This window comes from Schistocerca serialis, chromosome 7, assembly GCF_023864345.2.
Source record: "Schistocerca serialis cubense isolate TAMUIC-IGC-003099 chromosome 7, iqSchSeri2.2, whole genome shotgun sequence".
In the NCBI taxonomy this organism is placed as follows: domain Eukaryota; kingdom Metazoa; phylum Arthropoda; class Insecta; order Orthoptera; family Acrididae; genus Schistocerca; species Schistocerca serialis.
In genome coordinates, this window is record NC_064644.1 from 125,747,777 (window position 1) to 125,773,859 (window position 26,083).

General features: G+C 39.4%; 1 protein-coding gene across 2 annotated transcripts in view; it reads right to left on the minus strand.

The window, feature by feature from the left end:
- LOC126412810 (periodic tryptophan protein 2 homolog) overlaps nt 1-26,083 on the minus strand; it is a 117,721-nt gene that overhangs the window by 57,907 nt on the left and 33,731 nt on the right. The window contains exons 5-8 of one of the 2 annotated variants that reach the window (XM_050082593.1): nt 21,639-21,756; nt 16,623-16,906; nt 14,797-15,022; nt 14,290-14,494 (exon numbers count right to left, since the gene is read on the minus strand). In XM_050082593.1, coding sequence (XP_049938550.1) covers nt 14,290-14,494; nt 14,797-15,022; nt 16,623-16,906; nt 21,639-21,756 — 833 coding nt within the window. The remainder of the gene's footprint in view (nt 1-14,289; nt 14,495-14,796; nt 15,023-16,622; nt 16,907-21,638; nt 21,757-26,083) is intronic. The other variant, XM_050082594.1, reaches the window with a different exon arrangement.

Genomic DNA, 26,083 nt, shown 5'->3' on the forward strand with positions numbered 1-26,083 from the left:
AATCAGCAGAAAAATACAAAATTCCCAAGACAGTGCTGCAGTGACATATGAAATCCAGTGGAACAAATATAACACCTCTGAAAATTCGTGCCTGATGTCAGAGGTGAAGATCCAGAAGATGAATACCAGATATCATTGAACGGAATGAGTTTTTCAGATTCAGAGTATATGCTTGAACAAGACATCGTTGAAGAAAGCAATTATGCGAAGAGATGTGGTTTACCAGTCAAAGGGATGTATAACTATCTGGAGATAAAATCTTGAAAGAAAATTACTGGACTGTGTTTAACTTATTGAATGTCATGCTACTTCATCTAAGAAGGTCTCTCCCATCTGGTTCACAGGTATGGTGCTAGATGTAAAAAAAATGAGCAACACAATGAAGCATCATTTGTCAAATTCACTGAAACCAAAATCAACTTTTAAGTGGCCAGAGATGGAAGAGTGCTGCCTAAATAAGGGACAGAGGGTTGTAGGTCTACTTCATCCACAACTCCTTTGAAGAGGTCTAACAAAATTCAATGCTAACTTTCCTGAGTGGCAATCAAGTTTGTACATCAATTTACTCTTTCCTGGATTTTAGAATCATCAGCTTTTTTTTTTTTTTTCATTTCTGTTCATGTTGTAAACAGCAGTTTAATGCTGCATTGTAAGGTATTGTTAGCTTAAAAATAAACTTTATTCAGCTTGATGCATTATATAATTTAAAAAATCACAAGGTATATTCTTGAACACAAAAACTGGAAATCACAGAGACAAAATATGCTCCCCTTCGGGATTGTAAGTCTGACCAGCTCCACAATCTGGCAGCTTTGTAGGATACAAAACTTTCAGGAGGAAGTGTTGTCTTACACTCAAGCTGTTGCAATGCTGTATCTGCTTGTGGTCTAGCACTAAACATTGTGCACCATAAATGCAAAGCTGAGAGTCTGAGTTCAATTCTCTATTTAATTTTTTAAACAACATATCATTTGTCTACTGGACGTATCAGTCAGATGGAACTTCAAAGATAATTTCCTTCATGTAATGGAAAAAACTTTCACAAACATTTCCTTGAAACAGCTCATTGCTGCGTTAAGATCAGAACAATTTATGTTTAACAATTTCCTTCCTATGCAGCAGCCATTAACCATTGGTCACCAGCAGCACTCAGATAATTGGGAAGTGGCCCACCTTGTGCACGCTTCTGCTCTCACATTGACAAGTAAAAATTTTTTCATTATTTTAATTTTATTTCCCGAGTGCAGTACTTTTGATAAACTGTGTGAACACAGTGCAGTAACACAATAGTGCAGCTATAGTTCACACAGCATACAACCTTTGAAGCGCATAACCTACAATCACGATTAAGTGATACCTAAAGCAAAATTGAGTGTGAAATGTTTATGTTTGACACACTGGCAAGTACATTGCCAAGAGCATATTTATCAATTATAATTTTTTTTACTTGAAGTTATAGTATTTGCCTTGCAGTAACACATCGGAATTTGCATACTTGAATCTTTTAAATGTTGTTTAAGCAATTAAAATACAATCTGAAGTGGAAGGATGTCTTATATTTGTGAAATATTGTTCACTTTCAGTTTAACAGAGGAGTGAAAGCAGCAGTGGTTGCTGGAAACATCAGTGCCATGTGGTGGCAGTGGTGGCTGTGGCGGCGGCGGTGAGTGTGCTATCTACGAAATCATGGCAGAACATTGTTTTCTTGCTTCAAGAAAGATTGCTCTGTCATGAATGATCTTCCACATTAATACTGTATTTATCCAAATGCAAGACAACTTTTTCTTCTGATTCTCATGGTCCAAAAAATGCGCCTGTGGCTTAGATCCAAGGGCAAAGAAGTTCTGAAAAATGCCATTACAAGCTACCACTAGTTGTTATTTAGGCACAGATGCTGTTGTATTAATGTTTCAAATATTGAATGTTACGAATTTTTTATCATGGGGGAAATTCAAACTTAATATTGTTCGTCTTTGAATTTAGTAGTTTTTTGAATATTCATACCAATAAAAATAAATTTCTTTACATGCCATCAAAATGAACGTTTTTAAGGAACTTTGAGATGTTGGCAAGCACGGTAAGTACAGTTTTACATTTAAACAGCTACATTCATAAGCTGATGCAACAATAATAAGTGTTTTATTGCCTTAACTTAATTTCATATTCATGAGTACAAGTAAGTTCCACATTTGAACATGAACACCCTTATAAACAAGCTCTTATGAGACATTGTTACTTCCGTGAGAGATTTCTACCTTGGCAGATGATCAATATGAATCTTATGTTATCCGCACTGCATGCAATGGGTGAAACTTGCTCGATGTACCAATCACCCTTTCCCAACATCATTTGCGCTTCTTCCACTGACATCTAGGCCAATGACAGCAGCGCTCACTGCAATTTTTGTAGATAGCACATTTGGATTTCCCCCTTTGTTTCAGTCTACTTTATTACTTTTGTAAAATGCCAAGGTTTAGTCCACTATGCTGAAGCATGTTGACTATACTGCGAAGTTGAAAATTGTACTGCAGGACAGCGACATGGAATCGATGAGAGTAATGTAAAATGGTGGTGATGGTCAAAAGAACAACTCTTAGCTTGTTCGAGCAACATAAAAACATTCATGGGCCAAAACATGGTCTCTATTATACATTAGAAGTTGTGCTGAATGATTTTGTTTGGGAGCTGTGACAGAAGTTCTTGTTAATTGTTAAAGTTAAAGCACATGAATTTGTATGACAGCAAAAAGTTATTAATTTCAAATGAAGCCGCGACTGGATTGCCCATTTCATGAAATGTTGGGAATTTTCTCTTCACAGACGCACTTCAATTGCACAGAAACTGCCAGAAAACTACGGGGAAAAACTCATCGAATTCCAGTGTTTCATAATCAGATGGCACACGAAAAATCATTATGTTTTTGGTCAAATGGGTAATGTGAACCAACTCTGATGTATTTTGAAATGCCCTCAAATTACATGGCAGAAGCAAAAGGGAACAACGATGTCAAGATATTGTCCACAGTTGGTGAAAAGTAGCACATGCTGTCATACTTGCTTGTGCAGCTGATGTCCATAAACTGCTACCACTGTTTTTTAATGCAAGACATTACCGAAGTCCAAGGCATTTCCAAAAAGTGCTATTGTATGCATTAGATCAAGTGGCTGGTTCACAGAGGACTTCGTATTAGAGTTGATTAAACTTTTACAGCAATGTCATTCTGGCTTGTACTAAATTCGTACACAGATCATACTACTCCAACTGTAAACAGAAAATTAGTAGAGGACAGAACGGACTTCGCTGTATTTCCAGGAGTGGTGGTAATTCTACAGTCATTAGATGTTTGTTTAAATGAACCATTTAACACTTTCCAACATGAACCATAGTGCATGGAACTGTACCAAAAGGCCTTGCTGTTTTTAATATTTTAAACTACTACCAGTCTTCAACAGTTTCTGTTATTGCATTAACACAACCTGTGTTGCTTGCAAAAGAAATCTATATATTAAACAAAAATTTTAATAAACAAGTATGCTGCTTGTTTTATCTACAGTAAGCTCCTTTGGCTTTGTTTTAAGATGCAGTTTTGGTCTTTGTATGATAAATTTTAAACCATGGTAATTCACACAATGCCACTTTGCATCTGCTACACAGGTAGCTTTTGTGTGTGTGTCTGTATGTGTGAGTGTGGGGGGGAGGGGGCAGTGGGGGAGGGGGAACCACACTCCTCCAAAACATTTTTTGTCTCTCAGAATACATACTAAAAATTCTTTTCATTTCTGTTTCTTGCCTATTAATGGCTGAGCTCTAGCAAAACATCATCATCTCAAGTGAAAGGGCAGTGCAATAGAAATATTTTGCATCTCTTGTTGTTGTTGTTGTTGTTTTCAGTCCTGAGACTGGTTTGATGCAGCTCTATCCTGTGCAAGCCTCTTCATCTCCCAGTACCTACTGCAGCCTACATCCTTCTGAATGTGCTTAGTGTATTCATCTCTTGGTCTCCCTCTACAATTTTTACCCTCCACACTGCCCTCCAGTACTACATTGGTGATCCCTTGATGTCTCAGAACATGTCCTACCAACCAATCCCTTCTTCTAGTCAAGTTGTGCCACAAACTCCTGTTCTCCCCAATTCTATTCAATACCTCCACATTAGTTATGTGATCTACCCATCTAATCTTCAGCATTCTTCTGTAGCACCACATTTCGAAAACTTCTATTCTCTTCTTGTCCAAACTATTTATCGTCCATGTTTCACTGCCATACATGGCTACACTCCATACAAATACTTTCAGAAACGACTTCCTGACACTTAAATCTATGCTCGATGTTAACAAATTTCTCTTCATCAGAAACCCTTTCCTTGCCATTTCCAGTCTACATTTTATATCCTCTCTACTTTGACCATCATCAGTTATCTTGCTCCCCAAATAGCAAAACTACTTTACTACTTCAAGTGTCTCATTTCCTTATCTAATTCCCTCAGCATCACCTGACTTATTTCGACTACATTCCATTATCCTCGATTTGCTTTTGTTGATGTTCATCTTATATCCTCCTTTCAAGACACTATCCATTCCGTTCAACTGCTCTTCCAAGTCCTTTGCTCTGTCTGACAGAATTATAATGTCATCGGCGAACCTGAAAGTTTTTATTTCTTCTCCATGGATTTTAATACCTACTCCAAACTTTTATTTCGTTTCCTTTGCTGTCTCACTCCCTTCCCAACCACTGCTTCCCTTTCACGTCCCCTCGACTCTTATAACTGCCATCTGGTTTCTGTACAAATTGTAAGTAGCCTTTCGCTCCCTGCAATTTACCCCTGCCACCTTTAGAATTTGAAAGAGAGTATTCCAGTCAACATTGTCAAAAGCTTTCTCTAAGTCTACAAATGCTAGAAACGTAGGTTTGCCTTTCCTTAATCTTTCTTCTAAGATAAGTCGTAAGGTAAGTATTGCCTCACGTGTTCCAGTATTTCTACGGAATCCAAACTGATCTTCCCCGAGGTTGGCTTCTACAAGTTTTTCCATTTGTCTGTAAAGAATTCATGTTAGTATTTTTCAGCTGTGACTTATTAAACTGATAGTTCGGTAATTTTCATATCTGTCAACACCTGCTTTCTTTGGGATTGGAATTATTATATTCTTCTTGAAGTCTGAGGGTATTTCGCCTATCTCATACATCTTGCTCACCCGATGGTAGAGTTTTGTCAGGACTGGCTCTCCCAAGGCTGTCAGTGGCTGTAATGGAATGTTATCTACTCCCGGGGCCTTGTTTCGACTCAGGTCTTTCAGTACTCTGTCCACCTCTTCACGCAGTATCATATCTCCCATTTCATCTTCATCAACATCCTCTTCCATTTCCATAATATTGTCGCCCTTGTATAGACCCTTTATATACTCCTTCCACCTTTCTGTTTTCCCTTCTTTGCTTAGAACTGGGTTTCCATCTCAGCTCTTGATACTCATGCAAGTGGTTCTCTTTTCTCCAAAGGTCTCTTTAATTTTCCTGTAGGTAGTATCTATCTTACCCCTAATGAGATAAGCCTCTACAACCTTACATTTGTCCTGTAGCCATCCCAGCTTAACCATTTTGCACTTCCTGTCCATCTCATTTTTGAGACGTTTGTATTCCTTTTTGCCTGCTTCACTTGCTGCATTTTTGTATTTTCTCCTTTCATCAATTAAATTCAGTATCTCTTCTGTTACCCAAGGATTTCTATTAGCCCTCGTCTTTTTTCCTACTTGATCCTCTGCTGCCTTGACTATTTCATTCCTCAAAGCTACCCATTCTTCTTCTATTGTATTTCTTTCCCCCATTCCTGTCAATTGTTCCCTTATGCTCTCCCTGAAACTCTGTACAACCTCTGGTTCTTTCAGTTTATCCCAAGTCCCATCTCCTTACAGTCCCACCTTTTTGCAGTTTCTTCAGTTTTAATCTACAGTTCATAAATAGTAGATTGTGGTCAGAGTGCACATCTCCCCCTGAAAATGTCTTACAATTTAAAATCTGGTTCCTAAATCTCTGTCTTACCATTATATAATCTATCTGAAACCTTTTAGTATCTTTTGCATGTGGTGGCACAAAAAGGGTGTTGTGTGTTATGAACAGCTCCCCAGGAGACTGTCCATTGCAGTTGGCTTTTGTTGCAAAAACCTTAGATGCCTTACAGTCGCAGTGTAAGAAAAACAGCCAAGTAGGCTATATAAAGTGTTGCCACTGCATGAAAATGCTCGCACTTTGGGCTTCAAAACAGACTGTCGTACTCACGTAGTAGGGAATTGCGGTAGATGGAGTGGACCTAATTAACAAATTATTGTACCACAGTTGTGTATTCACAAAAAACTAAAAGTTACCCCAGCAGAAGCAGAAGAAAAGATGTAAATTTAGCATGATACACCCATGATGTAACTCGACGATCATAGAATTGTCAAACATATTCTATGTTTTTCCAAAGTGTAGGTTATACCAGTAGGAGGAGGAAGCATTTCCATAGCTGATATGTTTCTCTGGTGGTATATAAAGTCAATTAATCAGTTTTGGTCTTCTCCTGCTATAATTTTACATATTTTTGTGAATGCACAATTAGGCACAATAATTTGTCCACTGGGTTTCTTTATACAATTACTCCAACTGCAACATCTCCATACTCCTCTTGTTTGACACAAGCTGATTCAAAGCTTAAAATACATACAGTCTTACTAATTTGTGACAGTTTAGCAATCTTTTCCAGGAAATTGTTTCCAGTTGATAGTCTGGAGAGTCCCAATGTACCAGGTCGTGGTTCAAGATCTCTGATGTCTGAAAGATTTGCATGATAACTGTCATAAATTGACATGGGGTGTTTTCCAGTTAACTTGTAGAATATAAAGGTATTTACCATCACCATTAGTATTATGTGGAATGCAAACTTTCTCCACCACAGCACGGTTTGAAGCTCAAATGCCAAGTATGACAGTTGCTGGTCTGATATGCCAACACCCAACTTGTTTTTATTATAGTACACCACACAGGCTGGCTTTGCCTGCTTCCCGCCTCTCTTAACAGAGAAGTGTGGTTTGTATTTATCATGTGCACATTTCTTTTGTCAATCCCTGTCTAGATTTTCTTGTAGTTCCCACAAGAGCAGCTTTTCCAGCTTCCAGTTCTGAACCAAGGATTGAACTGGTGTAGAATCTATCTGTAAACAAAGTGTAACCTTTTCCTGGCAGATTCCCAAGCAGTGCCTTTAAGAGTGTTACTGCGTCGTACCTCTTACCTCCATAAACAGAAATATTCTAGGCGCAACGTGTCTCTGACTGAAAAAATGTACACTTTTATCCCGTATTTGGCTTCTGTGGCATGTACTGCTTGAAATACACATGGCAACAATATTTGCACATGCTTTCATCTATTTATGCACATTAGAAATTAGCAGGCTCTCGCCTTGTGCAGTAGGTTATAGCCAGCCTCTCCTGTTTTTCTTAGCCACTGAATTGTCACTGATGTGAAAGTTTCTCAAAATAGAAAGAAACTTGTCACAGCTGAAGATGTTCATACAGAAATTACACAACAACAGGAGTCTTGGATCAGTGGTCTCACATACACAGTGTTACACTCACACATAAGCTGCAACTTCCAGAAACTTCATTATTTCTACGAGAGTAACTACTTTCCACTTTGATTGTGAGCAGTCCTTTCCACTTTGATTGTGAGCAGGAAGATGAAAGAGAATTTGTGCTTCGTAATTTATTATGCTTTGTTGCACATACGGATTATTTCGCTGCTTTATATGATCCACAAAACTGTCTGTAAGTAAACACAAAATGACATCTAGAGATGCGCTATTCCTGTCTAAACTGCACTTTCCATATTGTCCTGAGAACAGACGGATATCTGGAACACAATCATTAGTCATCCAGTGTTCCTCAGAATCTGTACAGGACTAAGTTCTCGGCCTTACACTTTCCTCGGTCTTCCGCACTCTTCAGGTATTGTATCAACAGGAATAATGGCAATATTTGCCTCTGAAGAACTTTGACACCCGCTCTCAAAAATCACTTCCAACAGTAATTAAGTATTGAAAGCTCTTTCAATAGAAATCTGAATAAAAACACTGCATATTTTGCTATTTGAAATCCTTATCTGGACAGTCAAAAACCGCTACTTTAATAACGTGTGTCATCATCAAATCATTATCCTCTCAAAAATCAACATATCTTTCTTCAAAATCACATAACACCACAAGCAAATTTCATCATTCATCAATCCCCCACTCAGAAAACCTGAGTTGATCACCCTTGACCAGCATGCCCGTGCCATCTAGTGTCAAATACTTCAATTACAGAATGAGATTTTCACTGTGCAGCGGAGTGTGTGCTGATATGAAAACTTCCTGGCAGATTAAAACTGTGTGACGGACCGAGACTTGAACTCTGGACCTTTACCTTTCGCGTGCAGGAGAGCTTCTGTAAAGTTTGGAAGGTAGGAGGCGAGGTACTGGCAGAAGTAAAGCTGTGAGGACGGGGCGTCTGTGCTTGGGTAGCTCAGTTGAGCTAAAGGCAAAGGTCCCGAGTTCGAGTCTCGGTCCGGCACACAGTTTTAATCTGACAGGATGTTTCACTTCAATTACAGTTTCTGCCGTGGCTCCCACATCAAACAGAGCCTGTAAGGAAGGAAGAAAACGACTGAGAATGTGCACCCATAAAATCAAGGCCATCAGATTTTCAGGCAGGTAAGGTACGCCCGTATTTTTATGGGCATCAGCTTCAAAGCATTAAGGACAAACATAAAAGACACACAATGGCTGATGCATGATGACTGGCAATTAATGCCTGTAGTACATGTCAAATGTGCAAGCTTGTCTTAAGTGTGTGAGTGGATTGACCGATCTCGGGCATGTATCCCCAATAAAACTATCAACCACAGATTTAAAAACTGCTTTGTTTTTAATGTGCCTGATGGCACAGAAGATGAAGATCTCTACAAAGATTGTAGCAACAAGTAACTGAGTGAAGATGACACAGAATTGTCTGAGTAATGTTTAAAAACAGTATTATCCATTTATGATAGTTCAATGAAACTGTTTTGTGCTTTTGCTTTTCATTTCTAAGTCATTTTGTTTTAGATACGTGACAGTATCCAGCCACTTGATGAGCCTATGCTACTACAAATGAGAAAGACATGGTGAGTGTTTCTCACATGCATGTTTATGCGATAGTTATTTATGTCTTTTTGTTCTATTGTGTGTTGTAAATTTGTATTCTTGTTTGCACATTATTGGGAGTTTCTCTGTATTGCGACACCTGTGACGTCACCACTCACAGAACACATGCTTGTATTGCTAATTATGGTCCCCTGTATTCTAGGCAGCTGTGCCCTAATTTTTTTGCTGAACAACTTTGAGAGGTAGGAGACGCTGCATGATAAAGATTTTCTACATTGATGACAATACCTACAACTACAATGTAAACAACTACGCATGAGCAGCACCTATTAAACTGAGGGGATCCGACAAATGAACAGTTCCAGTGATTCCATCAGAAAGGAGGTACATGGCCCATGTTGTCTGTAGTTCAACCATGGCTAGACGGTCAATGCTGTGGTTCAATAACATCAGCATTGTTACTTTGTGCCAGGAAGGGCTCTCAACAAGGGTAGTGTCCAGGTGTCTTGGAGTGAACCAAAGTGACGTTGTTCAGACATGGAGGAGATACAGAGAGACAGGAACTGTCAATGACATGCCTCGCTTAGGCCTCCCAAGGGCGACAACTTCAGTGGATCACCACTACCTATGGATTATGGCTCTGAGGAACCCTGACAACACTGCCACGATGTTGAATAATGATTTTCATGTAGCCATAGGACGTCGTGTTATGACTCAAGCTGTGCCGAACAGGCTGCACGATGTGCAACTTCACTCCCGACGTCCATGGTGAGGTCCATCTTTGCAACAACAACACCATGCAGGGCGGTACACATGGGTCCAGCAACATGCCGAATGGACCGCTCAGGATTGGCATCATGTTCTCTTCACTGATAAGTGTCACATATGCCTTCAACTAGACAATTGTCGAAGACGTGTTTGGAGGCAACCTGTTCAGGCTGAATGCCTCAGACACACTGTCCAGCAAGGGCAGCAAGGTGGAGGTTGCCTGCTGTTTTGGGATGGAATTATGTGGGGATGATGTATGCCACTGGTGGTCATGGAAGGCGCTCCAACGGCTGTACGATATGTGAATGCCATCCTCTGACCGATAGTGCAACCATATCGGCAGCATATTGGCGAGGCATTTGTATTCACGGACAATAATTTGGGGCCCCATTGTGCATATCTTGTGAATGACTTCCTTCAGGATAACGACATCGCTCGACTAGAGTGGCCAGCATGTTCTCCAGACATGAACCCTATTGAACATGCCTGGGATAGATTGAAAAGGGCTGTTTATGGACGAAGTGACCCCACAAACCACTCTGAGGGATCTACGCCGAATCGCCGTTGAGGAGTGGGACCATCTGGACCAACAGTGCCTTGATGAACTTGTAGATATGCATGCATCAATGCAAGAGGACGTGCTACTGGGTATTAAGAGGTACCGGTGTGTACAGCCATCTGGACCACCACCTCTGAAGGTCTCACTGTATGGTGGTACAACATGCAATGTGTCGTTTTCATGAGCAATAAAAAGGGCGGAAATAATGTTTATGTTGATCTCTATTCCAATTTTCTATACAGGTTCTGGAACTCTCAGAACGGAGGGGAGGCAAAACCTTTTCTGATGTGTGTGCATACTTTAAATCAGGTGCAATACTCTGACAACCCAAAATGTAACTGTCCTGGATGAAAATACTATACTTCATTGAAAGAAAGAGAACATGAGTTGTGCAGCCCAAAAAAGTCTTAGCAGCCCCAGTTCTACTCTGAATATTTTGATACATATTGTGAATTCTCACTGCTGTCAGTGTTTGCAATGTAATGGTAATTTTAAGTGTCCAACAGGCTAAATTTAATTCCATTCAAGTTACTACAAGTAAGTACCACTCCCAGCAAATCCTTGAGATGTGGGGCCATTTTATACTTCATCCATCATATGATGGCTATCTGTTTCAGATTTTAAGTGTGGCTTGAAATGAGGGTAACTCCCCCCCACCCCCCCTCCCTCCCAGCAACCACAATACATTCTATATCACTGGGTGCCAACATGTTTGCTATTAAGGCAGAGTTCTAACTGACAGGTCATGGACATGAATATTGCACTATAATATTGTGCTGTTCTTAGCCTCACACTTTTGTGCAAAATATTGAAATGATATTTTTTGCGTATTTTAAGCTTTGAATCAGCATGTGTCAAACTAGAGGAGTATGGAGATGTTGCAGTTGGAGTAATTGTATAAAGAAACCCAGTGGACAAATTATTGTGCCCAACTGTGTATTCACACAAAAAAAATATGCAAAATTATAGCAGGAGAAGACCAAAACTGGTTAATTGACTTTCTATACCACCAGAGAAACATATCAGCTATGGAAATGCTTCCTCCTCCTACTGGTATAACCTCGACTGTGGAAAAACATAGAATACGTTTGACAAATCTATTATCATCGAGTTAGATCCTGGATGTGTCATGCTAAATTTACATGATTTTCCTTGACTTTTCCATTGAATCTGAGTGATTTTCACTTAAGGTGTGATACTGGGTTATCAATTTATGGTTTTGAGTCCATGAAAGCCATTCCATGAAGAAACTACAATTAATTTTGTCTTTTACTGCACAAATTACATGTCTCAGCCACCACTGGGGCTATGAGGGAGAGAAAAATGATGCAGCTGTTCAGTTCAGTAGCTGTGAGGTAAGGTGTTCACATTGTGAAGTGGAAGCTACATCTTAGTTTTCAGTTCTATTCTTGATGGAGACAAACTTTTGCATTTTCTGTGACAGAGCTACATGAAGTCGGATTGAAAATAAACAAGATAAACCTTACGAAAACCTCTTCATCACGTCTTCTTGCTACTTTCAGTAACGTGTAGTATAAGGTTGAAAGACATTATATAGCACACCTGATAAGGTCTTTTCTTCTTCTTCTTCTGCTGCTGCTGCTGGAGTAACTTTTAGTTTTTTGTGAATACACAATTGTGGTACAATGATTTGTTAATTAGGTCTACTCCATCTACCGCAATTCCCTACTATGTGAGTATGATAGTCTGTTTTGAAGCCCAAAGTGCATAACATCTTACTAACCTGTGACAATTTGGGCACACTTGTGTTACAAATACTTTGTGTTTTATTGTGATAGATTTTCATCCTAAAGTTATCATGTCAAGTTGTAACACATTTATATTAGTGCAGTGCATATTTTACAGTGTTTTTTGATTAGTTTATTGAACACAACAGTAAACAAGAGATAGTTTTATCATAAAAGGAACAATATATTCTCTCACATTATGTAGAACAATCTAACAACGCTCAGATAGCTTACAGATTCCACACTACTAGTTCAGAGTTAAACCATGTTTGAAACACACTTTCGTTTGCAAAGTAATTTTCTTCACTGCTTATTATGTGAAAACAGCTGAGTGTAGGTGGGCATTCTCAAGCAGTAGCAACACTTTATATAGCCTACTTGGGTGTTTTTCTTACAATGTGACTGTAAGGCACCTAAGGTTTTTGCAACAAATGGCAGCTGCAATGGACAGTCTCCTGGGGAGCAGTTTGTAATACACAACACCCTTTTTGTGCCACCAGATGCAAAATCTTTCTCTTGCACTGTCCTTTACTTGAGAAGATGTCTTTTGTTAGAGCTCAGCCATTCATTTTCTCTCAAGAATTTAACATAAAGGCACCGTAACTCGTCACCAGTATCAATACTGCACAGGAATGCTCACTGAACAAACTTATGATGTTCGAACAAGAATGCAGTAATAGTCACCTCTGAGTTTTATTGGTTAGAATTAGAGCACATGGTACACCTACATCCAATTTCTGAAACTTGCCTGTTGAATGTAAATGTCAAATGAAGGCTGTTGTAGTGCTTCATATATGTCAATTATCAACATTTTCTGAATGTGGGAAATCATTTATACAGGAATGATTTTTCTTGATACAAGAAATCCTTTTCTGATGTGACTGACTGTTAACACTCATCCCACACACAATACAAATGCTTCAAGTACCTCTGTCGCCTTCACTCCTCTATTAAACTCAAAGCGAACAATATTTCACAAATATCTGACATCCTTTCCCCTCAGATTATATTTTGTAATGCTTAAACAATGTCTACAAGTTTCAAATATGCAAAATACAATACATGGCTGAAAGGCAACTACTAAAATTTCAAGTAAAAAAAAAAAAAAAAAATAATAATAATAAATGCAATTGATAAATACATTCACATTGCTCTACTCCACAAGACAAACAAACATATGGAGCTTGTATAACAACCCAATTATGTTTCAAGTAGCTTTTAACTGTGACTGTAATTCACACACTTCACTATTCCTCAAATTGCATACTGTGCGAGCAATGTCTGCGCTACTGTGTTATTGAACGGCATTCACTTAGTTTATTGAAGTTAGTTTGCATGATACATTGAACTAAAATAATAAATAATTTTATGCAACAAATGCTAAAGCAGAAACGTGTTCAAGATGTGCCACATTGTGATCACCTGAGCAGACATCTGCTGGTTTCAGGTGGCCAGTGGTGAATGGCCAGTGGTCGCTGTATGGAGAGGAAACTAGTATAAATTGTTTGAATCTTACTGCACTGTATGTTTCACATGACAATGTTACAGTATAAAGTCAAGTGCTGGCATCCCAGTCCGAAATGAGAGAGCAGAGAAGGCTGTGAAGAAGAAATCAGCGAATTGCATGCTGACCGACCACCCCCCTTCCCCCCTCCCAGGATGACAATGCGACGGCAGCACCCTCTATGCAAAGGGGACTTAAGCGCCATGCCAAATGTTTGCAGCCCACTTCTACAGCAGCATGAAGATTAGACACTTCAAGACCAGCGACTTAGGAATTGTATATACAGAAGAGATTTCTTATTTTCTTGTCGCCCTTTGCTTGTGATACTTCTGTGTTATTGTCAAAGTTAAGTATTGTCATCGATTCATTTCATAATACACCTCTTTAATATGATTTGCTTGAATTGTTGTCTAGCGATCCAAGAAGCAGGTTTCCTAGGCACCCCAAATTTGATGAGTAGGCAGGATACAACAACAATAACAAAGATGACCTAGTGAAGACCCAAGGTATCAACATGTCTAAAACATTTTCATTCACACTGTTCTTCCTAAACAATGGAACTCACCTTCCCATCATCTCCACCAGTCACAATGTGCTGACCATCAGGGGAGTACGAGAGACACCGCATATTGTTGAAATGGCCTTGTTGTTTCATGATGTAAGTTTCACTTTGCCATTCCCATACCAGCAACTGTCCAAGTCCTGGGCTGCCAACTGCCAACCAGTCACCCTCTCGATTTAGTGCGAGGGCTGATATTGCTGTATCTATACTGAAAATGTACAACATCTAATTGCCTTGTTTCATAATGATGAAACACAAACAGAAATATGCTATTTAACTAAATGTTTACTAATCGGTGTAATCTATCGGCTTTGTGCAATAAATGCTTTATTTAGGAATGTAGTGAGTAAATAAGTTTTACAGTTTACAAAACTGTAAAAATTACATGCAAGGAAAATTGGGGAAAATAAATTCCCCTCACTTCACATTCACTTTCAATCGTTACTCTTATAATGCATGCACTGCAAAAGCTGAGTGTTGTATAATTAATTGAAGGGCATCAAGTTTCACCTTAAAGAATGTATAAGGTTGACGTCAGGAAGCTCGTGCAGGAGAAATGCACCAGTGGAATATCCTGTAACTAGAAGACGAGTCTTGCGGTGGTAAGTAGCAGCAGTAAGCCTGACACCGAGCTGCCCTTTAAACTCATCACAGAGGTAATGCCTTCCTAGTCTTGTGTAGAACAGCTTCTCAAAGTCCTGTGATGCTCTTGTTTCACTTGACAAACTGCTTTCTTCTGTAAAAACAAACCAAAAAGCATGTATGTAAGAAGATGCCTCCTCCCTCCAAATGCATAAATGTTATTTCAAAGTAAGTGTGTGTGTGTGTGTGTGTGTGTGTGTGTGTGTGTGTGTGTGTGGAGGGTGGGGGGGGGGGAGACAGTAAGATGATTGACAATAACATAACTGTGCCTAAGGTTTATTGAAACTGTCAAAAACGTAAGAATTTTTTACCATGATTACATGCATCTTATGTAGTTGTTTTACCGGACCTTTCTCACCATAAACCAAGTGACTTGTTTGATCATGTCCCAGATAAAGGTTCTCTATTCAAATGAGTATGCTGATTGCTTCAAGCCATTTAGTTAGTTAAGATAATTATCTGTTTTTGCCAACTTATTAAAGGTAGCTTATTTCTCTAACAATGGGCATCACTAGAGAAATGATGCAGTTTTATTGTTGAAGTATTTCATTTCCCTTGTATTCAGGGAGCAAATATTTGATTTACAGTCACACTTGATCCTAATGGTCCTTGTGGCAGCAATTCTGCTGTAAATTCATCTCTCCCAAACAGAAATATAAATAACACTTCAACACAAGTATAAAGTAGCACACAACAGCACAGATCAGTAGTAATGACTACTGTAAAATGGAAACTTTCATGGACTGATATGTCACACTTACTAAAATATTCTGGGCTATTAATGCCATGGTTGGATGAATTTCTTATTGAAGCCCGTTTCATCCATGTCTGCAGATGACATCTTCAAAGAGGGCAGTATCAGTTTTGAACGACTGATGCACACCCTGGCATACTAATAACTGAAGTAAAAATTCCACTTCCTGCATGATCCTGTGCAGAGGTGTGGCGTCACATTTTGAAAGCTCGAGTACAATTGGCTGTTGTCCAATAGTGATATTGCCCTGTGGTGGAAGACTGGTACACCTCATCTTCAGCACCGGAATCCAGATGTCATTCAGTTTCACATCCTACCCCTTCAGATTAAAATCATTGGGGTGTTCAAAAATTTATATGGCCTCTCTGAATAGCTTTTCAAAGAATCCACTTGTGGCTGCTAGTGCCAGTATCCTACAAAATCAAATCCATTAGTCTCATGCTTGCAATGACCTGCATTTCTCCCCTTCTATAATTGTTCTTTTGTTCCTTTAGTTGTTTTTCGACTTCTTTTGGTAGCACCCATGTACACATATCTGCAACTCCACAGCATCCTGTAAATTCTTGCTCCTTCTAGCAGTTTATGAGAATCCTTGGTTGACTTTACGTGTTCCTGTATCTTCCAGGTGGATTTTGTAGATTAAAGTGATATTCCCTTTAGTGAAGATTTTTCCTATGCATCAGTAACATCCTTAATGAATGGCACAAAAACTTTGGATTCCTGAGATGTCTGAATACATTTTTGCAGCTGAGAGTTAGCACCACAAAGTAGCTGAAATACTGTGCACCTATGGAAAGCTTCTACATATTGCAGTTTGTCACCTAATGTGGCACATATACATGTATCAGCTCTGATAATTTCTTACTGAATGCAACTAAGACAGGAGTAAAACTTTAAACATACCATTATTTGCTAGAAAATGAAAGCAGAGACACTGTACCTTTTCTCCTTGGTGTATCATCTTCAGAGCCACTTTCATCTTTAGTTTCTCGCAATTTTTTTTGTGGAGGTTCTCGAGCCACTAAGTCGTCTATACCAATGTTGCATTCCCAAACACAGACTTGTCCATTGGAACTAACTGTAGTTAGGTCTAAAGAATTATCCTCAAAAAAGCAACCCACCAGGGAATCTGTGTGGCTACCCAGCGAGTATGATTGAAAATTTGCCAATTTTTGTAGACTGTACAATTTTGTTGACATATCCTTTGAACCAACAGCCAGAATCCTGCAAAAAATGTTTTATGAAACCATAAGCCAATAAACACTTCAACAAGAAGAACTTTAGCAAATACAAAAAACTGAGTAAAGGATGTGGCCTGTATGGGGAGAGTAATGCAAAGCATTTGTTAATATTTTTTATGGTGGTGACTGTGTGAAAGTACCCTAAAAAGAAGGTCTGAAAGAAAGAAAGAAAGAGTAAAGGCCTAAGACAGGCCTGTGGCTTAGAACCAAAGCGACCAGGCCTTGTCACTGAAATCCTCATTACTGCAGAATGTGGGTCAACCAGAGGTTGGCTTTGATGTGGCAACCAGCTGTCTGTCACTGTGACCAATACCATATTGTCCATATTGTCTCAAAATATAGACTTCCCAATCAACAGGTGCATTTACCTGTTGTGTTCTCCCACTGAGGTCTGAGGTAGCATTGACAGATTGATTTGCCATATCAGCAAGCACACAATCATGGAGTGGAAATCAAGCAAACAGAAAAACTTATCATTGAGATGAAGAAGTACAATTTATTGTATGATAAAGATGATGTAGGTCAAAAGAACATTTTGAATTGTAGAAGGCCAAAACAGAGGGCTTTAGTGCTGAACAGGATTTAAATGGTAAATACTTTTGCAAAGATTTTAATTTCCACACATGCAATAAGTTACATAAAAAATAGTGAAGCACATCACAGTATTATGTAATGGAAATTAATCAGTGCATCTTACAACTAAAAGTATGTCATGGGATAATGATATGCACATATACAGATCAGGCTCTCTCTCTCACCACAGACAACACAGTGACCAACAGCATTCACTTAATGACCAAGAGCAGTGGCGTTTGCACAGAGTTGTCAGTGCTAACAGAAAAGCAACACTGCATGAAATAACTGCAGAAACCAATGTGGGACTTACAATGAACATAACCATTAGGACAGTGCGGCAAAATTTGGTGTTAATGGGCTATGGCAGCCGACTTGGGCACCTTTGCTAACAGCGTGACATCACCTGCAGTGCCTCTCTGGGCTTGTGACCACATTGGTTGGAACCTAGACGACTGGAAAGCTGTGACCTGGTCAAACGAGTGCAGATTTCAGTTGGTAGGTAGGGTTTGAGGTTGCACAAACCCATGAAACCGTGGGCCCTTTTTGCCAACAAAGCATTGTGCAAGCTGGTGGTGGCTCCATAATGGTGTGGAAAATGTTTATATGGAATGGAATGCGTCCTCTGGTTCAAATGAACCTATCGCTAACTAGAACAGGTTATTTTCAGCTACTTGGAGACCATTTTCAGACATTCAGAGACGGAATTTTTATGGATGAGGATGCTCTATCTCACTGTGCCACAGCTGTTTGCAATTGGTTTGAAGAACATTTTGGACAATTCGAGGGAATGATTTGGCTACCCAGATTCCCTGACATGAATCCCATTAAACATTTATGGGACATAATTGAGAGGTCAGTTTGTGCTAAAAATCCTGTACTGGCAACACTACCGCAATTGTGGATGACTATAGATGCATCATGCCCGAATCTTCTTCCAACGACTTGCTGAGACCATGCCGTGTCAGGTCGCTGCACTACATCGGACCACATGAGTTCCAACATGGTACTAGGAGATATCTCATGCCTTTTGTCACCTCAGTGTATATTGTGTTAGAGCATAACTATAACTGCAAGTACATAATCAATAATGTGATTGTAGAACACCTAAATAGAAAGAACCACTGCCTTTGTTGAAATTTGAGTTTATGTAAGGCAGTTATGTGTGTTATTTAAGTGAAAATTGTCTAGCCCCACATTGTATTCCTAATGTTGAATTATTTTCATGCGTTCTTCTTTCATTTACAGCTGAAGAAGTTATTCCACACAATAATTCCACAGTGCAATTTAAAACAATACTTCCAATCTCATGAGAAATGTCCGCAACAGAGTGCATTTCTTGGTGGTTGTGACAGGTTCGGTTGGTTCTGTGTTTCTACGGCTCAGTTAATTTCTTATGTAGTTGTATAAAATATTACAAATTTCATAGCATTTTCGCTTTACTGTCTTATAAATGTCAGAATGTTCTGTCTGAAATGAAAATGTGACTGTGCTGTTGTCTTTGTAATTGCACGCAATATAGAAAATAAAACCTGGCAAGAATAATTCATAAACTTAACAGGATGAATGCTGAATACTAGAGAACTACATAACGCAACAGAAATTCAGATTTGAGTGAGAACAACAGCATATCTTAACACTATCACATCCTCAACCAATTTTCACAATACATGAAAATACTTGCAAAACGTATCTTAATGACACATTTCTTCAATACAAAGGCAATGCCACTGCCATAAGATCCCTCTTCATACTGATGTCATGCGCCCAACAAACTCCCTTCTTTGTAGTTACCATTTCATAGCACTAATGAATGAGTTGGTCCTTGTCTGAGATACCCATTTATGCACAAAATCTGTAACTTATACCAAAAATTTAATGAAATCGCACAATGCAAACAGGCCACATCACTCGCACAAAGATATTATGTCCTACGTGACCTCAAATTGTCTTCTGCCATGACAATCGTGCTACATGTGCAAATTGGTAATGCGATTTTGACCTCATGACCGAGTGGTTTTTATCAGGAAGTCAAAGTATTTGTCAAGTTATAGTTGAGATGGTGTAAAAAGATCCCCCCCCGACAGCTTGCAGTGCTGTTGATAGCTTTCAACTGTGCAGCGCTTATGGCTGCAAATGAAAACAGTTGCCATCTACAGAGCTACAACACTGAGGTGTTGCTATAAAGATGTTTAAAAAACTGCTTTTTGTTATTGATTGAGGAGGCCTGCAAAGCTGGTGTGCCCAGCCCACTGCACCTGTCAAGGATCAACTTACATACTCTAGCTGTAGCTCTATGGCCGCCCTGATTCAGGTTTTCCTAAATCATATATGATTTTAGGAAAATGCCGGCACAGTTCCTTTTGAAAGGCCACAGCCGACCATATACTTATATAGTTGTGTGTATGCATAAGGCATGTTTAAAAAAAAAAAGTCAAACTGTAGAAATAGCACAATCAGCAGAAGGAGCACACTGCCACTACTAAGTGCATCTAGTGGCAGGTTTAGACAACAAACTGTTCTTAACATCATTTAACTGTGACTGTTAGTTGTTGAGCCGCAGCCAGCGAAGTTAGCATGAGCACAAGCTCTTCATCAGATTAGTGACAACAAAAAGAGCTTGAGGAACAATGTATGATTATGGAATTTTGCTATGTACTCGGCAAAAATTTTAGACACATTTAGATTGCTTAGTCAAGTACATAGAGAGGACTGTACGAGGCGAACACAGTGCCGCATGTGGTTTAAGAATTATGAACACAGCAGAAAGTCAATCAGAGAAGATCCCAGGCCCGGACAACGTTCCACATAAACAGCTGCTGCTGCTGCTGATGATGTGTTGTGATCTGCGTAAATTGTAGTTTAACTGTCCCAAAAACTGCTGACGAAGAATGCATAACTGCAGGATCATGTTTCAAATTTTGAGTGACAAACTTGTGATGCACAGTGTTGAAATATGTACCGCATTTGTTGACTGGCCCATGTCATAATCAACCAGGAACTGCTTGCTACAACAAATGGCAACAAAAACATCTTTAAGAAGATCACAACAGGAAATGAGATGGGGGTTTATCACTGTGATGTTGAAACAAAGGAGCAGTTACTGCAGTGGGTACGCAAAGGTCCTACCTCTCTATGAACACAGGTCGAAGTCCAAAGATCAAGACAAGTGCTGGTCCCATTTTTTGACTGCAAAGTCATTGTACATCAGAAATCTGTAACACCTGATCAAATGGAAAATAAAGAAGTCTACTATTGAAATTCAGCGCATTTGAGGGATGTTGTGTGCAGGAGGCAGCCTGAATTACGGAAAAACTAGACTTTGATGACACATTATGACAATATGCTAAATCACCCATTACTCCTCGTCTGCAGCTACATGGTGAAACAACAGCCACCTGTTGTGCCCCATCAACCTTATTCTTCAGACCTAGTCCCAGCACACTTTTTCCCATTTTCCAAGCTCAATGCCAAACCATAGAGGAGACTCACAACAATGTGACAAGAATCCTAGAAAGTGCGTCCCAAGATGCTTTCCAAAGATTGAAAAAAATATTGGGAAAGGTGTATTGACATTAGAGGGGACTACTTTGAGGGTGACAGTGCTGAAAATGTAATAGAATGAGCAATAAAGATGTTATGAGCAACGTTCAACCTTTTACTGAACATACCTTGTATGCTGGAGCTATTTATTCTCATTCTATTGTTACGACAATATTTAGGTTACATTAGGTTATCACTGTGAGATTATCCCTGGACGGATAAATGAATGAATACATACTCATATTTTGTAGTGTTTCTAAAGCTAAACTATGAAAAGAAAAGGATACAAAACAATATTTTGTCCTTATGAAGGCACAAGTGCATGATTTAGACATTTGAGAACATGAGGAAACAGTAGTGTAGGAGTTTACACAAACTACTTTTAAAACACCAAATGACATTGTGGAATATGACTGTGTATCTTTCAGCATTTGGCTGCATGTAAACATGACATGCTTTTGAAAATCAATACAAGAGGGTGGGGGGGGGGGGGGGGGGGGGGGGGGAGACTGTGTGTGTGTGTGTGTGTGTGTGTGTGTGTGTGAGAGAGAGAGAGAGAGAGAGAGAGAGAGAGAGAGAGAGAGAATAATTCACTATACCTGGAATCAGAAGCCCACTCAATGCATGTCACATCATCAGTTGCATCATGAAAAACTCTTTCCATTATAAACGGATTAATGAGACCAGCTAGGTTATCTGGTGATCTGTAAATAAATACTGCAACAAATGACAATAAAAGTGAAAAATATTTATATTATTGTGAATTACACATTCAAACATTGTAAAACAGATTTACACATGACTGCATATTGTCATAAATCAACACATGCACACTGATGCCAAGAATTTTATTTCTGGATGTGGGGCGGCACACATCACACATATTCCTGCTTTCTTCATCTGGCAGCACTTCTCTTCCTTTTCTTACCAGGGCCGGTAGTCGTATTCAAATGCCCTATTTTAAGACACTGACCTTTTATTTTAAAAGTGGCATAAATCCACTCTTTTAAAACAATTACGGATCACATAAATTACACAACATTAATCACAAATTATGAGAAATTTTATTTGTTCCTGAAGCTCTCTTGTTGAAGGGTCAAACAAAATTGTATTCACAGCTGTTTGTAGCACCAGCTGATAAGTAATACTTCATATGTTAGTGTACTGCTAGTAGCATAATGGGTGGAGTCGAGCGTGACCCGGTGATGGTACACGTTGCCTGAAATCCTAAAGTTCCAAATTTTCCAATGGAACTTTTATTTTAAAAACAAAGGACACAAAACCCACAAGGTCGACTTACAAACTGACAGCCAGTACGATGTACTTTTTGAAAACACTTGAAAAAGGTTCGAGTCTCCCTAGAAACTTTTTAAAAAATTTGAATTCTAAGTTTATTATAAAATTGTGATGTTAAGTGACAAATACTAAATCATAATGAAGAAGGGGGGTGGGAGGGGGTGAAAAGACCAGTCTTCATTAATATCTTTCACAAAAACAAAACTTACAACAAATATAAAAGATGCTCCAAAAATTAACAGTGTCGATAAATTTAAATATATTGGTGAGATAATACAGAAAAATGACTGTAACAGGGAATGGCTAATGAATTCAGGGCAAGGAAGGTGGAAAAGGCCTTTCAGTTGACACAAGATATGTACTGGAAGTGATCTACTTTCCTTCACGCAAAGTTAAGCCCTACTTTACAATAACATAAACAGAATGTTTACACACAGCCGACTGCCTGGATTTGACTAAGACAGGAGAAATAGGAAATATGGGGAGGGGGAGACCTTATGCAAAATACTGGGAACAACAGTACACAATGGTAAATACAGGAATAATAAGATCTGTACAAGAAAACTGAACAGCTAAACCTAATGACAAGAAAATGGAATGATGGTTTACGAATATCTGGTTCAAACGAATGAAAATAGGACATCTAAGAATATTTTTGAACATGTCAACCACAAAAAATCTCCCTGCTACACTTGGTTTCCTTCTTCCATGAACCATAGACCTTGCCGTTGGTGAGAAGGCTTGCACGCCTCAGCGATACAGATAGCTGCACCACAGGTGCAAGCACAACAGAGGGGCCAGACAAACATGTGGTTCCTGAAGAGAGGCAGCAGCCTTTTCAGTAGTTACAGGGTAACAGTCTGGATGATTGAATAATCTGGCCTAGTAACATTAACCAAAATGGCCTTGCTGTGCTGGAACTGCGAACAGCTGAAAGCAAGGGGAAACTACAGCCGTAATTTTTTCCCGAGCGCATGCAAATTTACTGTATGGTTAAATGATGACGACGTCCTCTTGGGTAAAATATTTCGGAGGTAAAATAGTCCCCCATTCGGATCTCCGGACGGGGACTACTCAAGAGGACGCCGTTATCAGGAGAAAGAAAACTGGCGTTCTACGGATCAGAGCGTGGAATGTCAGATCCCTTAATCGGGCAGGTAGGTTGGAAAATTTAAAAAAGGAAATGGATAGGTTAAAGTTAGATATACTGGGAATTAGCGAAGTTCAGTGGCAGGAGGAACAAGACTTTTGTTCAGATGAATACAGAGTCATAAATACAAAATCAAACAGATTTAATAATGAATAAAAACCATAGGAGTGTGGGTAAGCTACTACAGACAGCATAGTAAACGCCTTATTGTGGCCAAGATAAGACACGAAGCCCATGCCTACTACAGTAGTACAAGTTTATATGCCAACTGTTGTTGTTGTTGTTGTGGTCTTCAGTCCTGAGACTGGTTTGATGCAGCTCTCCATGCTACTCTATCCTGTGCAAGCTTCTTCATCTCCCAGTACCTACTGCAACCTACATCCTTCTGAATCTGCTTACTGTATTCATCTCTTGGTCTCCCTCTACGATTTTTACCCTCCACGCTGCCCTCCAATGCTAAATTTGTGATCCCTCGATGCCTCAAAACATGTCCTACCAACTGATCCCTTCTTCTAGTCAAGTTGTGCCACAAACTTCTCTTCTCCCCCACCCTATTCAATACCTCCTCATTAGTTACGTGATCTACCCACCTTATCTTCAGCATTCTTCTGTAGCACCACATTTCGAAAGCTTCTATTCTCTTCTTGTCCAAACTAGTTATCGTCCATGTTTCACTTCCATACATGGCTACACTCCATACAAATACTTTCAGAAACGACTTCCTGACACTTAAATCTATACTCGATGTTAACAAATTTCTCTTCTTGAGAAACGCTTTCCTTGCCATTGCCAGTCTACATTTTATATCCTCTCTACTTCGACCATCATCGGTTATTTTACTCCCTAAATAGCAAAACTCCTTTACTACTTTAAGTGTCTCATTTCCTAATCTAATTCCCTCAGCATCACCGACTTAATTTGACTACATTCCATTATCCTCGTTTTCCTTTTGTTGATGTTCATCTTATATCCTCCTTTCAAGACATTGTCCATTCCGCTCAACTGCTCTTCCAAGTTCTTTGCTGTCTCTGACAGAATTACAATGTCATCGGCGAACCTCAAAGTTTTTACATCTTCTCCATGAATTTTAATACCTACTCCGAATTTTTCTTTTGTTTCCTTTACTGCTTGCTCAATATACAGATTGAATAACATCGGGGAAAGGCTACAACCCTGTCTCACTCCTTTCCCAACCACTGCTTCCCTTTCATGCCCCCCCCCCCCCCCCCCACTCATATAACTGCCATCTGGTTTCTGTACAAATTGTAAATAGCCTTTCGCTCCCTGTATTTTACCCCTGCCACCTTCAGAATTTGAAAGAGAGTATTCCAGTTAACATTGTCAAAAGCTTTCTCCAAGTCTACAAATGCTAGAAACGTAGGTTTGCCTTTTCTTAATCTTTCTTCTAAGATAAGTCGTAAGGTCAGTATTGCCTCACGTGTTCCAACATTTCTACGGAATCCAAACTGATCTTCCCCGAGGTCGGCTTCTACCAGTTTTTCCATTCGTCTGTAAAGAATTCGCGTTAGTATTTTGCAGCTATGACTTATTAAACTGATAGTTCGGTAATTTTCACATCTGTCAACACCTGCTTTCTTTGGGATTGGAATTATTATATTCTTCTTGAAGTCTGAGGGTATTTCGCCTGTCTCATACATCGGGCTCACCAGATGGTAGAGTTTTGTCATGACTGGCTCTCCCGAGGCCATCAGTAGTTCTAATGGAATGTTGTCTACTCCCGGGGGCTTGTTTTGACTCAGGTCTTTCAGTGCTCTGTCAAACTCTTCACGCAGTATCTTATCTCCCATTTCCTCTTCATCTATATCCTCTTCCATTTCCATAATATTGCCCTCAAGTACACCGCCCTTGTATAAACCCTCTATATACTCCTTCCACCTTTCTGCCTTCCCTTCTTTGCTTAGAACTGGGTTGCCATCTGAGCTCTTGATATTCATACAAGTGGTTCTCTTCTCTCCAAAGGTCTCTTTAATTTCCCTGTGGGCAGTATCTATCTTACCCCTAGTGAGACAAGCCTCTACATCCTTACATTTGTCCTCTAGCCATCCCTGCTTAGCCATTTTGCACTTTCTGTCGATATCATTTTTGAGACGTTTGTATTCCTTTTTGCCTGCTTCATTTACTGCATTTTTATATTTTCTCCTTTCATCAATTAAATTCAATATTTCTTCTGTTACCCTCGTCTTTTTACCTACTTGATCGTCTGCTGCCTTCACTACTTCATCCCTCAGAGCTACCCATTCTTCTTCTACTGTATTTCTTTCCCCCATTCCTGTCAATTGTTCCCTTATGCTCTCCCTGAAACTCTCTACAACCTCTGGTTCTTTCAGTTTATCCAGGTCCCATCTCCTTAAATTCCCACCTTTTTGCTGTTTCTTCAGTTTTAATCTACAGTTCATAACCAATAGATTGTGGTCAGAGTCCGCATCTGCCCCTGGAAATGTCTTACAATTTAAAACCTGGTTCCTAAATCTCTGTCTTAGCGTTATATAATCTATCTGATACCTTCTAGTATCTCCAGGCTTCTTCCACATATACAACCTTCTTTTATGATTCTTGAACCAAGTGATAGCTATGATT